This window comes from Crocodylus porosus, unplaced genomic scaffold (genome assembly GCF_001723895.1).
Source record: "Crocodylus porosus isolate Cpor-Errol unplaced genomic scaffold, CroPor_comp1, whole genome shotgun sequence".
Lineage (NCBI taxonomy): Eukaryota > Metazoa > Chordata > Crocodylia > Crocodylidae > Crocodylus > Crocodylus porosus.
In genome coordinates this window covers 58,296,263-58,312,901 of record NW_017728906.1, presented here as the reverse complement: position 1 = coordinate 58,312,901, position 16,639 = coordinate 58,296,263, and the positions used below count along the sequence as shown (strand labels likewise).

Genomic DNA, 16,639 nt, shown 5'->3' with positions numbered 1-16,639 from the left:
ATTCAGACAAATTTCAGCATCTTCTGCCTTTTACTGACCCCTTTTTTAGCTTGGAAGTTCTTGGAGTAATTTAGTTAAGTGAAACTGTAAGATGGGATTTCTGAAGTTATACTTTCCTTTTGCAAGAGTGTTTTCCTAGCTGGGCTGTTCCCAAGGGCGCTTTAAACCTGGAAATGTGCTGGTCAGCCTGCTCTAGGGATCTCTTTCTGTGGCTACTTCCAAGCACGTTGAGAGCCAAGTGTCAAGAGCAGTTGTACTAAAAAAAGTACTAAGCAATAAGCACTTATAGTGTTGTTTGTGTGTTATGATGAAACATACTGTACTTGGATCTTTGCTGATGCTATGAAGCTTCTAAAACACTGAGGTCCAGACTATGGCTAGGACTATCCCACAGATGCCTAGAGGGCCATGAGTGGCTCAGAAGGATGCTCCAAACATTAGTATGTTTCTGGATTTGGAACTTGCAGGTTTGGTGTGAGGCTAATGTCTGCTCAGGAAGAGCCTAGCTGGGATATACTGCTTTGGTGTAGCCACATCCTGAAGAAGCAGTTTGTTGTGCTACCTTTGTATGTGACACATCTTGCTGATTGGTTGCTCTGGTGGTGGAAGTGGTAGTTGAAGAACCATATTAATATTAGGACTAAAAAGCAATTGCTTAGACCAGTGGCTGGCAACTTCTATAAGCCATGGGCTGGAGCAGCCTGGAGGCAGTCCAGCATGGGTCCAGGTGGCTTTGACAGTGCGTCAGTAGTGATGATGGTTTTCCTGTGCCCATTCTGGGACCAGACACTGCTGTTGCTTCTCCCTCTTTCCAGCTGATAGGGTACTATGTTGGGGCTGGGCCTGGGGCCAGGCAGCTGTATCTGTATTGCAGGCGCTTTTTCCTATGTACCAGATCCAGGGGCCGCATCAGCCCATGGGGTGCCTGCTGCCAACTTGTGGTTTCAATATTTGAGAACATTTGACAGCTCCATTAGCTGACAGTCAGTTAAGGGCCGTAATTCTGATCCCTTCTGTCAGAGTGTGTGTGTGTGGTGGTGTTGCAGTGTTTCTGTTGCTTAGTAACTTCCTTTTAAGCATTATAGATCCTGTAATATTTTCCTTTCTTCTTCCTTAGGTGTAGTATTTCTGTTTGGTAAGGTTTGGATTGAATCAGCCAAGGCCTATATCAGCTGTTGTGTGACAGTTAAAAACATTGAGAGAACTATTTATCTATTGCCGCGAAAGATGGTAAGTATGTCTTCAAATGTAAATAAATACCTTTTCTTTTGTAATGCTAAAAGTGGCTTATATATTTTGGTGCAATATTTGTGGATAGGTGTTGAAGCAGTATGCTTCTTGACTTGGTTAAGTGCTAAAAAGTTTTTGTGCTGATTGTTGTATGCATGGTAGAGCATAGAATTGTGTTGGTATTTTTATGCTAATGAACTATTGTTACAAGAGGTGCAGGGCTTTTATTAGCTGAAACTAATGGGAACGGTTATCTTGAATGGTTGTGGAGAACTTCAGTGGTTTCCATATTAAAGTTCTGAGTACTCTTCTTTAAGTAATGTATAGTAAGTTGGACTTTTTCTGGATTCTCCAAGTCTTCTGGTTTTGTAGCATTTTTTGGATAAAAGTTTTGTTTGTGTATATTAACTTGTCATTAACTTGCTGGATTTTGTGAACTAATTGTCATGACCCTTGTTGCAGTCTGTTAACACTTGATGTAACTTTTTGTTTAAAGGAAGTGAACCTATCTTCTGGTCAAGAGACAGACAATCCTGTAACAATAATGAGCGTCTACAAAGAGTTTAATGACCAGATTTCTGTAAAATACAAAATAATGAAGTTCAAGTCCAAGGTTGGTCTACGTAAACATACTACATGAGTGTTAGTAAAATTTAAGTCATAGAACATTTGGCTGTCGTCTAAATTTTGACCAGGCAGGAGGTGCCACATGCATGTGTGAACATACATGGAGAGCAGTTCCCTCCCAGTAAGTTGGGGAGGGCCACAGGGGTAGATTAAGGCCCTCACAAGTGAGGGAGGGAGTAGGGCAGGGATGGAGCTGTGGGTGTTGCCCAGCCAGGCTGTACATGGTGCCAGGGGCTAGGGTGGGAATGTGGAGCCTGGCTGGGGAAGCAGGATAGAGCCACGGGTAGCTTGTCTGGGGTGCAGCAGCAGGGACTGCCTCCCTGCTGCTGTGTGCACTCTGGGGATACATGCTGGGGCCATGCCCTCCATATTTGTGTGTATGGCAGGGGCGGATGCGAGTTGCCCACTGGGGGCCCCTGGCTCCCCACTCTGCTGCTGTCCCCCTGGCGGCCTCTATGGCACAATGGGCAGGACCCAGTGCTGGAGAGCAGAGCGGGGCAGGTAGGCTTGGTACTGCTGCCAGGAGCCCCACTGGCTGTGCTGCCATGGCAAGGTGTCCCCTGCCCAGCTGGCAGCAGCAGGGGGCACAGCTCTGCATCACAGATTTTTGGGGTTTTAATCAGAGAATTTGTGATTTTTTTTTAAACAGAAAACTATGATTCCTGTAATGAGACAAGATCAGGCCACATGGAACCATTCAGTTTCACTTGTAGTTAGTTTTAAATTTTAGAGCAGCCAAGTCAATATGTTAAAACATTATTATTATTATGTAGATGGTTTCTAAATGTCTTCCTGTAGTTCTGTTGCTTATATTCAGTTTATTTTTTAACAATGCTGTTGTTGAAAATGGTTGGAAGAGGACATAATTAAATCATAATATTAATGCGTTTTGAACGAGTATAGTATGTGAAATTCTTCCTGGAAAAAAGAGTGGTTTGCTTTTTTTGCTATACATTGACAAAGCTGTAGTGTTTGTTCATAACCATTCACTACTAGTGAATCTCCCCTGCTTGGCTTTCTCAAGTATATTCTACTGTTTCACTCTTTGAGGTGATACTGATTCAATGGAGGTTAAGTACATTAATCAGGACATGATGATTATCCAAGGGAACAGTGGGTAGACTGATTTGGCCAGAATAATACTTTGTGCTATTAGTACTTTGTATTATTCTCACATGCTTGGTTTTTTTTTCAGTTGTTTATATGGTTAAAATGAAATGGAAAATCAGCCTGGACCTTTGTCAGGTCTTGAGAAGTAGCAGCGTAGGATTCAAAAATATTTTTGTGGCTTGGTTCTGGGCTGAACCCTGATTACAATAGGAAATGCTTTCTTTTATAATCTCTTTTTATTCTCTGTTCTGTAGAATACATTGCATTAAAACTTTTTATTAAAGCTCAATAAAATCAGTGCTAAATGTCCAAATAAAATTATTTGAAGGCCTCTGTAAACACTTTGTAATTGGCCTCTTTTGAAGTCTTTGTAGTTGTTAGACAACACATCTCTTATTTCTTAAAAGTATTGTATAAAGACCTATTATATAAAATCAAAAACTACTATTAAAAATGAATGGTTTCAAGTGAAAATATGGTAGTGACAAGAATCATAGAATTAGATATATTCCACGGCCTCATGATTTCATATGGACAAGAAGAGAAGCCAAGTTGTTCATATGGAGCCAACTTTAAGGGAGTGTTTAGGCTGTGCTGCTTTGTAGAATTGACCTAGGAAACTTTTTTTTAAAAGAAGATGAAAAGCACAATGGATTTATGACTTAACTAATTTTGGTTTTGAAGTAATTTCAAAGTTGCAATACTTGTGTAATACTCCTAGAGAGCAGTAGGTAATAAATGATGAATTGGTTTTGTTAGTGTGTACCTGCTTGTGTGTTATTAAAAACATGCTGGCATGGAAAGTTCCTATTCTCCATCTTTTGCTGGAGGAGCAGGGAAAACTTTTAGAGATGCTAATTAGGTACATATATTTTGAAGCGCTGTAAGTTGCGATGATGTGTACCATTTTGCATGTTCTGTTGCTTAGTGTAGTGATTTTGTTTGTGGCCATGATAAAGACATTTCTTTTCTTCATCATGACCTTGCCAATGTCAAACTTGTCACTGTGAATGGATTTTGTATAAGTTACAGCTTTTCCTTTTGCACCTGGTACTAATTATATCCTCAATGAGCTACACTACTACTGCCAATTTGGGTAGGTTTTCATGAATTAATTTGAAGGCAGTGTTACTCCATTTTGAAACTTAGAAGCTAATCATTTCTGCTCTGTCTACTCTCAGAAGGACCACTTGAAGAGCAGATTATGCCGCAGTAGAAAGTTCAATTCACCATAGTTATGTGACCAGAAGCTCTCATAATTGAGCTGAGCCTGACAAAGTAATGCCGATGAATCACTGCAGCATGCTTATTCAGCTGACATTCACAAGAATTTGTTTTAAGCCTGGGCTTAAAAAAATAGGTCCAATTGCACTTGCCAAAAGTGGCTTTTTATAATCCTTGTTGCATAATGGTGTCAGTGGACCATTCCACTTCCTGTTGTAGTAGAGGGACAATAGCATAAATCTCCCATGGCTACTAGCTTCCAGGAAGTGCTGTATTCCTTTTGAAATATATGATGCACTTAATCCCCCTCCCCCCCCAATTTTTTTTATCTAAAAATGACCTGTGTCTTACATTCAAGTTTAAAAAAACCAAAACTGAGTAAAGAGTTCTTATGCTCTTTAGTGACTTTATATTTTGTAAATATTTCCTTTCCTTTGTCTTAACTTTAAAAGAGACAAATTTGGGTTGGTCTTAAATTTGGGGATAGCTTATATTTAAATGAATACAGTATGAACATTAAGTGTGGGTGCTCTTGTACCTTTCCTATTCCCCCTCAGCGTTTGCCATTGATTCCAGACTTGCTTATTCATTTCTCTGCAAAATGTTTTTATGCTTTCTTCCAGATCCCCTTCCCCTATCTATTGTAATTCCTCTAACAAACTATTTTGTCAAACCAGTTTGTCCACTCTGAGTCCACTGAAATGGAAGTGCTTATGGGAATTCAATAAGCAATTATCTGACAGCTCATAAAAGATTAACTGTTTTCAAAATCTCATCCTTTCAACTTACAGTTAAAAAGAATGAATGGCTCCCAAGCCATCTAACTGCATGCTTAGTTGTTCTGGAACAGCATAATCTTGAACTTGTTCAGTTTCCTCCAGTTATTTGGTATGCCCCTTTCACAAATCTTACCCTAATTAGATTAGAAGACCATACTAGGTATTTATATATAGAGACCAGTGAGTTGGGGTGGCTCTTAAGACTTGGCAGTGGGCATGGGGATGTGTTGTGTAAAATAGTGTGTTATAACAGAGGCAAGCAAGAGAGGAAATAATGTTTTAAACTTCTCTCTGATAACCCTGAATTTAAGATCATGCATAATTTATGTCTCAGGTGAGTGTCAGTTGTAGCCGTGTTGGTCTAAGTAGATAGGCAGTCAAGGTTCTTTGGATAAGTGCGATATCTTTTATATCTTTTTTTTTAAAGATTTTTTTAAAAGGTATTTTTAAAGATTAATTTTTTTTAAAGCTTGCAAAGAACAATTTTTCCGACTGTTTAGTTCGTTTACTAAAAGATATCGCATTTACCCAATGAACCTTGTCTGTTTCAGTTGAAATACGTTACAGCAAAATGTTTGAGCTCAAATGATGCAGCAAAATATTGCTGTCAAACTGTTGCAACAAAAAGTGATGAAACCTCTCTTCGTTAGCGTCTCTAGAATTTCGTGGAGATGATGCTGGAGAGAAATATTTGTCCAACAGCAAGCTGTACAGCTGTAATATGAGATGAGATGTTTGAGTTCTGCTTTGTGTTCTGTGTGCGAACTAATTTATTTCTCTTTGTAAGGGAATAACAAATACACAGATATAAAGAATCTTAGTGTCTAACACTTTATTTACATTGTATTTATTTTGCATAGAAAGTTGAAAAGTATTATGCCTTTGAGATCCCAGATGTTCCAGCAAAGTCTGACTACCTAGAAGTTAGGTACTTGGTAAGTAAAACTGGTATAATAAAAATACAAAATAATAACAGTTCTTCTTTTGTAAGTAAAAGTAGTCATGCTATTGCATGCACTGTTTCTATGTAGGTACGGGAGATTGGTTTTTAATGACTTATGGCTATACCCACGTTGCAACATGGGAACTAATTGCTCCTTACATTTTAAATAGTCCTCTGGAGTTTAAGTTTTATCTTAAAAAGCTTTTTAAACCAGTGATTATTAAAAACTAATTATCTCTCCTACTGCTTGCTGTTGGTTCATTGCAAGGGAACTCTTAAAGTTGTTTTAATTTTTACAGTTTTTTTAAAGTAATACAGACTTGTGGAAGCTTCTGATGTATCTGTCAGCTGCGCTTTCAAGTGATTAAAGTTAAGAAATTTTAAAACAAAAATCCTATTATTCCATATTACTACCTTTTTTGTGGCAGTATGCATACCTGGTTAGCTGAGTGCTGCCTTTTTTTGCTTCCTTTTTTTTTTTTTTTGCAGTTTGCCTTCAGTTTAGTAAGGCACTAAACAGATATGAGTAGTCTTGAGTTAGTGCATGAAGTTATGTATCTGTTTTAAAACCATTACTGAATCAAGAGTTTTATGTTAAGCCATTTTCCTCACTTTTAAGGGTTTTTGATTTGCACCCAGGCAGAGAAACTTGAATTAAACATTTTCTGAAGGAGCCCGGTGATAGATATAATGATGATAATTTAATCTTAATGAATCTAAAAACTAGTTTAGGCTTCAAATCTGAATGTTTTTGTCTATTTCTGGTGCTTCTGATGTCTCCTTAATGCTTCTGGGCATTTCTCAAGAGTTAAGGTCACTTTAGGGTAAAGTAAAACCATGCTGGCTACCCAAAATGCTTCTTTAGCACTTCATGAACAATACAATTTTGACTATCTTTGCAAACAGTGGACATAGCGCTGCCAGATGTCTAGAGGAATGTAATAGGTTGCAATATTCATTTAGGCAGTTCCTCCTAAAAGTGGTCACTGAGCATTTTCTGGTATCTGGCTGATGCTAATACTTTTCAGTTTCCTCATGTTTCTCCATCAGTGCATATTTTTGGCATGTGTCGTTTTTAGATTGTTGTTTTGGCTTATGTAGATTTTTTTTTTATATTTCTTGTATTATTATAATATTATATCGCTAACTGGTATTATTTAGTTATGCTGTTGTTTAATCACGTTATATTAATGTGATTTTTTTTTTCTGGGTGAGTATAATCATTCATTATCATTTTCTTCTAATTGTCAGGCTGAATTTCCCCGGCTTCCTCAGGATCTGAAAGGAGAGACGTTTTCTCATGTTTTTGGAACAAATACTTCTAGCCTGGAGCTTCTGTTGATGAGCAGGAAGATCAAAGGACCGTGTTGGCTGGAAATAAAAAATCCACGTACGAGGGTTTGCATATTGAATACTTAAAACATTGCTAGAAAAATATGTGCAAATAAACTGGTAGAGGGATGGGACAGCGAGTGTTTACCTGTACAGTTCAGTTTTATGAAATATTTATTAGACATGGGGTGCTAGAAAGTTAGGGCCATCTTATAAGAACAGATGTTTTGAAATTCTGAAACAAAGATGCGTTTGAAAGTAATCTGTTCTGAGACCAGGAAAAACCTGGGAGATGACTTTTCTGTCTGGAATAATCCCCCAAACCAAACCTGGTAGAACAGGAAAAATGTAAAGATTGGGAATGACTCCAGTTTGATTCTTAGATTTAGTTAAACCTGCCATCTCAATGACCTTTCTCACAAAAAAACAGAACCCAACAAAACAAAGCAAAGAAACAAACTGTTTCTCCCCTCCCTCCCCCAAACACCAACAACAGGGTAGGCGGCCTCCTTGCTTCCTCTTAGATCCACACGAAGAGGTTTGTACTCCTTATGGTTCTTCACTTTGAAGAAAAAGGAGGGTCTTCTTCCTTTTGAGCTAAAAATAAATTGATCAATCATATATGCGCCATCTCAAAATCAGGGTAGTGATAAGCCCCACTTATCCCTTTCTCAGATTCAAAATCTGTCCCTGCTTGTGGTTCCTATGACCATAGTTTCCAAATGGCTTATAGGCATTTTAATGTACTTATTCTTGCATCATTGTTGTGAAGCTGGAATGTACTGTTATCTCAGTTTCACAGAAGGGGAACAGAGGCACAGGGGGGCTGACTCCCAGTATGTCTGTAGAAGTTTGGAGTGTGAACTTGGAACTTATATTTTCAAAGTCCTATATTAGTACCGTTTCTTATGGGACAGTATTTAAGTTGGTGACTTTCCAACAGGGATGCCATGATGTCAGCACAACCAGGGTGAGTGAACAGTTCCATCTGGTGGCAGGTGCATTTATCTCCAGGTGGCTACTGCCACCGTGGAGTGAAACTGTCCCTTATTTTCAGGAGGTACATTGGAACCAAACTAGGAAGAGGTGCAGCAAAAGCAGCGTGCTTGCCCACGTAATACAATGCAGGCAGGTGCGCCTTTCCATTGTAGCTTTTTCTCTAGTTTGGTGCCAACATTCCTTCTGAAAACCAAGGCACATGGTACAGCTTTTCACCTTGTGGTGGCAGTGACAGTGCTACAGCACTCCCTTAGCCTGCCCCCGCTTCCCTCCCAGGCCTTGTATGTCCTTTTGCCCACCTTCTGCCCCTCCCACACTCTTGGTACTCCCCACATGCTGCGCCTGCAAGCCAGCATCTTGTTCTTGGTTGCCAGGTATCTCCAGACACTGCCCCAGGGCATCATCCTGAGGTGACTAAGGGAATAACTTGGCCCAGTGGTTCCTAATGTCCACCAGTGACTTGGAGCTATGTTTTGGGAGTTCAGTGCTCCACTGGGAGCAAACCTGCTCTTGGCCAGGCAGTGCTAGGGGAGCACTCCCCAAACAGCTTGAGGTGGGGAATATAATTTAAGTATATCAGTGGTTAATTATATATGTACATGTTTATGATATTTGTATTATAATGTTCATGATGGTGATTAGTTTTTTAAACAGGGTGCCACTAAGTTTTGAAACATTTTGAAGGGGTCTTGAGTCTAAAAAGATTGAGAACCACTGATCTAAGTGAGTTACTCAGTGCTTTTAGTGTGCTATTACATGTCTGGTATTTGACTTCCTCCTTGTATTGAAGCTCATTTGATGAGTTCGAGCTTCCGTATTTGGGTCAACTGGAACTTTCCCCAATTCCAATAGCTGAGAGGCATATCCTTGCTTAATTCCCATTGACCTGGCCTTCCCTGGATACCAGATTGGAGAAGGCAGTCTTTTAAATGTGATGTCTTAGAGCGTTTCTGGGTTAAGACTAGAGGGGAGAGCAACAAGGGTGTTGTTGTGATGAGTGTTTGCTATAGACCACCAGACCAGGAGGATGAGGTAGAGGAGGCTTTCTTCGGACAACTATTGGACGTTTTTAGATCACAGGCTCTAGTTCTCAAGGGGGACTTCAGTCACCCTGACATTTGCTGGGAGGGCAATATAGCCGTGCACAGGAAATCTAGGAAGTTTTTAGAGAGCATTGGGTCCAGCTTCCTGGCTCAAGCATTGGAAGGACCAGCTAGGGGCTGTTTTCTTCTTGTCCTAACTGCTTACAAATGGAAGAGTTGGTGGGAAATGTCAATGTGGATGACAATTTGGGCAGCAGTGACTATGAGATGATTGATTTTAGCATCCTTACAAAAGGAAGAATGGAGAGCAGAAGAGCAAGGAACCTGGATTTCAGAAAAGCAGACTTTGACTCCCTTAAGGAACTGATGGGTAAGATGCCCTGGGAAACCAGTCTGAGGCAGAAAGGAGTTCAGGAGAGCTTGTAGTATTTTAAAGAAATCTTACTGAGAGCACAGGAAGATACCATCTCAATGTGCAGGAAGAGTAGCAAATATGGGAGGTGACCAGCTTGGCTTAGCAGTGAACTTAAAACACAAAAAGGAAGCTCACAAGAAGTGGAAGGTCAGACAGATGATGAGAGAGGAGTACAAGAATATTGCTCGGGCATGCAGAGATGAAATTAGGAAGGCAAAAATGCAACTAGAGTTGCAACTAGCAAGGGACGTGAAGGGTAACAAGAGTTTCTACAAGTATGTTAGCAACATGAGGAAGGCCAGAGAAACTGTGGGTCCCTGACAGATGGTGAGGAAAAGGCTGAAGTACTCAGTGCCTTTTTTTACCTCGGTCTGTACAGGCAAGGTCAGCTCCCAGACTGCTGTACCTGGTAGCACAATTTGGAGAGGAGGTGAGCAGCCAACAGGGATGAAAGAACAGGTTAGGGACTATTTAGAATGCATCTGAGGTTGCTGTGGGAGTTGGCTGATTCGATTGCAGACCCCTGGTCATTATGTTTGAAAACACATGGCAAGTGGGGTTAGGTTCTGGACAATTGGAAAAGGGCAAATATAGTGCCCATATTTAAGAAAGGGAGGCAGGAGGATCTGCGGAACTATGGACCAGTCAGCCTTACCTCAGTCCCTGGAAAAATCATGAAGCAAGGACCATTTTTAAGCACTTTGAGGAGAAGAAAGTGATCAGGAACAGTCGGCATGGGTTCACCCAGGGCAAGTCATGCTTGACCAACCTGATTGCTCTCTGATGAAATGACTGGCTCTGTGGATTTGGGGAAAGCAGAGGACGTGATATATTTTGACTTTAGCAAAGCTTTTGATACGATCTGCAACATTCTTGCAAGCAAGCTGAGGAAGTATGGGTTGAATGAATGGACTGTAAGATGGATAGGAAGCTGGCTGGATTGTCAGGCTCAATGGGTAGTGAGCAATGGTGTAGTGTTTAGTTGGGTTGGTCCTGGGGCTGCTTTTGTTCGGTAGCTTCATTAACAGTCTGGAAGATGGGATGGAGTGCACCTTCAGCAAGTTCGTGGATGACACCATGCTGGGGGGGTGGGTAGTAGATATGCTGAAGGATAGGGCTATGATTCAGAGTGGCCTTAGACAAATTGGAAGGTTGGGCCAAAAGAAGGTTGGCCAATGTGGTTCAACGAGGACAAGTGCGAAGTCCTCCACTTAGGACAGAACAATCCCATTGGTGCTACAGGTTTGGGACCAGCTGGCTAAGCAGTAGCTCTGCAGAAAAGGGCCTGGGGGTTACAGTGGACAATAAGCTGCATATAAGTCAATAGTATGCTCTTGTTGCCCAGGAGGCTAACAGGGTACTGGGCTGCATTAGTAGGAGCATTGCCAGCAAATTGAGGGAAGTGACTCTTCCCTTCTCTTTGGCACTGATGAGCCATATCTGGAGTCCTGTGTCCAATTCTGGCCCCCTTGCTATAGGAAAGATGTGGACAAGTTGGAGAGAGTCCAGCCAAGGGCAACAAAAATGCTTAGGGGGATGAGGCACATTTATTTCTGAGGAGAGGCTGAGGGAACTAGGTTTATTTAGTCTGTAGACAAGACTGAGTGGGGATTTGATGGCATTTAATTACCTGAAGTGAGTTTCTAAAGCAGCTGGAGCTAGACTGTTCTCAGTGGTGGTAGATTACAGAACAAAGAGCAATGGTCTTAAGTTGTAGCAAGGGAAGTTTAAGTTGGATCATAGGAAAAACATTCTCACCAGGAGGGTGATGGAGCGCAGGAACAGATTACTGAGGGAGATGCTGGAATCTCTACCCTTGGAGGTTTTTAAGGTCCGGCTTGGCTGGAATGATACAGTTGTGGGCGGTCCTGTTTTGAGAAGGGGGTTGGACTCAGTGACCTGAAGTCTCTGTCAACCCTAATTTTCTATGATTTCTATGATTGTGTTTATTTGGGAGACATGTTAGACATATTTTGAATGGAGAATGCCTTTAACTTGAAGAAGAGCACTTTGTGCTAGAAAGCTTATTTTACATCTATCAACTATATGACATATTTTCTCATATACAACACACCCCAGAATAAAATATGCACCTTGTTTTTGGGAAGTTGGAATTCAGAAAAAAGTATTTACCTAGTTGCGGCTGCTTAGAGCAGGAACAGACCTAAGGAGTCCACAAGGCTCTGAAACAGGAGAGGAGACCTGGAATAGCTACTGGACGGCAAAAGAAAGGTAAGTTTGATAGTGGAATATCAAGGCTATTAAAAAGGAGAGGCTGTTGTTAAAACCTGTGGAGTGAAGAATGACCCAGTGAAGAATAATAACCCCCTCATCTGCTTGAAAAGAAATTCCATTGCTGCTGCTGGGCAGTTGATTTTTGGAGTTGGACTCAAAGTGGAGGCTTCTGTGTTGGGTAGAAAAATCAGCTTTCATACATGCACTCCAATGTTGGGATGGGAGGGTTGACTTTTGGGGAAAAAAAAGCATGTGTTACATGTAAGAACATAAGGTAGTTGGTCCAATAAAAGGTATTACCAAAAAACACTTAGTTTTCATAGTTCTTAGACCAGGGATGGCCAGCAAGCGTCACAGGCAACATTGGGGAGGGGACAGGCAGCATAGCTGCAGGTAGGGCAGGAGACCGAAAGCAAAGCAGCATATTGGGCAGGGAGCATGGGGAACGAAGCAGAAAGCAAAGCTGCAGATCAGCAGAGAGCACAGGGTTGGTAGCAGAAGGCAGAGCAGCTAGTAAGGCAGGAGAAGAAGATTGCCATGCACTCAGGGGGGGTGTGGGGCTATCTTGTGGTACATGTGCCAAAAAAGTTGACTCCCACTGTTCTAGACTGTCAAAGCTACAACACTCCAACCCTATATTTTGGTCAGTGGCAGTCAACAGTCAATCCCACCTTCAGATATGGTATTGGGTTTCCTACAGACTAATACTTGAAGATGGCTGTTATTCATCTTACAATAACCATGTTTCCAAAAAGTTTTGTCTGTGTAGATCCTGACATTCAGAAACTCTGAATTAGTGAGGGAACTACAGAGTGGCTATAGTTAGTTAGCCTTTAGACCCTTTGGTTATGGTGGATTCACATGGGCTTACTCAGATAATGTATTTCTGTTCTTTACTATATACTGTCTGTTCTTTTCTGTCAACTGAGGGAGTGCGTTACATGTAGTAATTGCCTTGGCCAGACTGTGTCACAAATGGAGTCTGCTTTTGACTGTCTTGAACTCATGCTGCATGTGGTCCTGCCAGCTCTACATTCATTGCAGGTCCAGGACCAGCTGGAGTAGGTGCCATGTATGGCACAATCCAGCTAGGGCAGCCACCATGTGCAGTGTAATGTCTACTTGCTACTCTGGCTGGACTGTGCTGCGTGTGGTGCCTGTTTCAGCCACACTGGGTTGTGTGCTGCATGCAGCGTGGGTCCCAGACCAGCTGGAGCAGCTGATGGATCAGCTATGCTGGGGGAGGGGAAAGTCCAGGATCCAGATCCAGTCTGGACTGGTGCTGCATCATGGGCATGTGCTGTACCCCATGTGAATCTAGTCAGATCCAGGGGAAGCACCGGGAGCTGGATGGTGGAGCTGTGTGTGCTCGGTCTAGCTTACTGGTTGTAGGTTTTTGTCTATATCAAGGGTGTCAAGTCACAGTTACTGTAAGGTAAGTGACTGGTTTTTGTTTTTGTTTTAATTAATGATGGCTTTTCCCTTTTTGTAAATGTTTTTCCGCCCCCCCTTCCCCTCGAGTCAGTTGGTCAGTTGGTGTAAAATGGAGGCAGTGGCACTGAAACCTGACCTGGTGAATGTGGTTAAAGATCTGCCACCTCCCCCTCTTGTGGTGATGTCTCTCAGCATAAGAACAATTCCGAATCCAAAGACTCATCAGAATGAGGTGAGTAAACCGTTTTGAAGAGGAGTTTTATTTTCTTTGGCATATGCTAAATACCCATTGGTAACTGAAATAATTTTACCTACCAAGAGGACTGTGACTGTGATTGCTACTTTCTGTGGACCGGATTCTGTCTCAGGTGACTTGTTTTAGGATGAAGGAGGTGCAGGATATGTAGACTGAGCAAGTCCATATATTGAACCATCATAGCAGAACCAGGGACTACATTTGTATTTAAACCTTTTTTAAATATCCTTCACTCCCTAAAATCTATTTTTGACTACTGTAAACTTATATTTTAAGACTATTAAAAAACTCCAATGTTGTAAACAATTGTGTAGCTTTAAATATTGCATCCTAATTGTCCTACATCCTACATTGCAGTATTCTGTCCCTGTAATTTTGAAGCAGAATAGAGACCTGGTTAGAACTCTTCATCCGTTATGCTGCTGTCACCTTTTTTGTTCAACAAGAGAGCTGTCTGTAGCAGTAGTCTAGCTAGACAGAGACAGCTGTCTTAGATAAACTTCATGTTACAGTTGGTTTGAGAAAGTTGTGCAGATTTGTCATTTTGTGAAAAATGAAGTGTTCTGTCGTGATTTTTTAATGAAATTGGGACAGAACCCAGGCAGGGTGCTAAGGGAACTTTGCTTACCACACATGTCTGCTTCCTTGTGTGCCCAACTACCCAGTCCTTGGGGTCTAGGACTTTCAGGTTCCTACCTCCTTGGTAGTCTTCCTGGAAACTAACAGCCTGGAATCCTCAACTCCAGAAGAACCTGATTAAAAAGAGTGCCATAGAGTTGTGGCTACATTCCATTTCTCAGGGAATGTCTAAATTTTGGGGTTTTATTCAGATTTTGGGATGAATTTTTGTAATAAGGAAATCATCTGAAAGGAGAATTACCTTTTGTCTGCCTAACTCTGTGTGATGATTAAAACTATGAAGTATCATTTGAATTGTGTTATTGTAGGGACCCAGGCTGAGTGGCTACACTGGGGTGGGGCCCGGGTGCTGCATACTCAACAGGTGTCTTATTCCTCTATTTTTGTATCTTTCCTGCCACAACTTGGTGTACTTATAAAGGGTATCAGGAGGTGGTAACTGATTGTACAGGGTTCATTGAACCTGGGGAGGGTCACAATGCCCGAGAGTCTTCTGTGGGTTTCCACCTCCCCTACACCCCACCCCTTTCTACTTGGGTATTCTGTTGGTGATATAAGTAGGTGCCTGGTCTTCCTCAGTATTTGGCTTTGTTTGCTAGGTAGAGGGGTCCATGAAGGAAGGAAACTGAAACGGGGCCAGTGTAAACTGGCTGAGCCCAGGGGTCTTGGTAAAGTTTGTGTTCAGTGGCATTCAGCCCACGTAAGAAAATGAATAAACAAATACAACTTAAATAATGGTGTCTGTATCCGCTTCAGGCCTCGCTTTGTCCCAGCAGCATACCTTGGCTGTCTTTCTCCAGGCAGTTAGAGCTCTTCAGTGTTTGTCCCCTATTGTGAGCCCAGTCCAATCAGGCTGGCCTGCTTTGGGCCAAGCCCTTTGGATAGTTGAAGGCCATGGGTACTACGAGCCCTTGTGGGGCTCCTAAAGGTATCTGACCTCCAGTGACTGCATGACAGTCAGGGTTCCATGGGGAGAGCTGGTGGTGAGCTGGTCCTTGTCTCTGATGTAGGGAAATGGCGTGGACCTGTGCCTACACCAGTGTTTCCCCTTGTCTGAAGCTGGTGCTGCCTCATGCAGGAAGTTCAGGATGGGCCTGGGGCCAGCCTGGATTCCTGCCTGTCCCTACGTGTCTTGTGGCCACTGCCAGGTGTTGAGAGCCCCAGGGGGGCTCATCAGCTCTTGCACTCACAGCTTTCAGGCCCTAGGTGGCACTGGTTGTGTCACCTGCTTGCCCTCTTTTCGGGCTGGGCCCTGTCCCCCTGTGGAGCTCAGCTTCTGGGTTTCACTGTAGAGCATGCTGCCTGCTGGCTACCCATCCTACCCCAAGAGCAGGGGCATGGCCAAGTGCGGTATTGGCCTGTTAGGTCACTGCTTTTCTACGGGGCCAGCTGTGGAGCACGCCCGTGGTCGTTGCCCTGGTAAGCGCGGGGCTTGCCCGGGTCCCTGCTATAGTTATTTATTACTTCTAAATTAAGCGAATTGTTCTGAAAATATTTGAAATTTCAGCACAAATTCACTCAATGGACAGTATAGTTTTTGAATGGAGAAGGAAATAGGGCAAGTTGGTATTTTCTTTCAGTCTGCTGTAAACCCACAAGAGCACATCTATGTGTTTACTTATATGATTTTTTTTATTTTTTATTTTTTGTGGTACAGGTTATGGCTATTGCAGCTCTAGTCCATCAAAAATTTTGTTTGGATAAAGCTCCACCTCAGCCTCCTTTTCAGACACACTTCTGTGGTAGGTGTTTCTGTAATAATGTTGTTTGTCAATACTGGTTGGGTGGCTGTGGGAGAAGTATCTAATTAGGTTATGGTCTAGATTTTTGTCACATTATGACTCTTTTCTTTCTTTAACTTAGCTGATGTTCTATTTAGTTGATTAAAAACAAATTGGCTATGAAGGCAAGGTAATTCACTTCTAAAGATCCTGCTCTTCTCTCTCACTCTGTTCCGTGCTGGTATTTCTTTTAAATTTCTGTTGTTTAACTTAAAAACAGTGTAGTACTAGGAGCCAGTTTGAAGTCCTTCCTTTGAAGAGAATGCTCAGTTTTAAAGCAGTTTCTCCATAACTTTGGTTGGTGTTTCTTTTTAAAAAGCTGTGTTGAGATCTGGCTGTTACATTATGAAATAAGTGTGGGAAAACTTGAGAAAGCTGAGTATGTGGGGGTCATAAACCAGAGATCCCATATGTTGGTTCTAAATTGATTAGTGGTTTAGTGTTTTCTCAATTTTCATCATAGAATGATTTTTTTAAACCAAGCTGTAAACTCTGAAAATGATTTTTATACTAGATACCAACTTGGTGACTCTGCAAATTTAGGTATGGGCTTGTTACCGCTTTGTATCTTGTATAATGGCAAGAAAATTTG

The 16,639-nt window shown here is 41.8% G+C and overlaps 1 protein-coding gene across 1 annotated transcript in view; it reads left to right on the top strand.

The window, feature by feature from the left end:
- POLA1 (DNA polymerase alpha 1, catalytic subunit) overlaps positions 1–16,639 on the top strand; it is a 296,489-nt gene that overhangs the window by 21,899 nt on the left and 257,951 nt on the right. The window contains exons 11-16 of the mRNA XM_019529154.1: positions 1,118–1,230; positions 1,727–1,843; positions 5,831–5,905; positions 7,165–7,304; positions 13,450–13,603; positions 15,924–16,008. Coding sequence (XP_019384699.1) covers positions 1,118–1,230; positions 1,727–1,843; positions 5,831–5,905; positions 7,165–7,304; positions 13,450–13,603; positions 15,924–16,008 — 684 coding nt within the window. The remainder of the gene's footprint in view (positions 1–1,117; positions 1,231–1,726; positions 1,844–5,830; positions 5,906–7,164; positions 7,305–13,449; positions 13,604–15,923; positions 16,009–16,639) is intronic.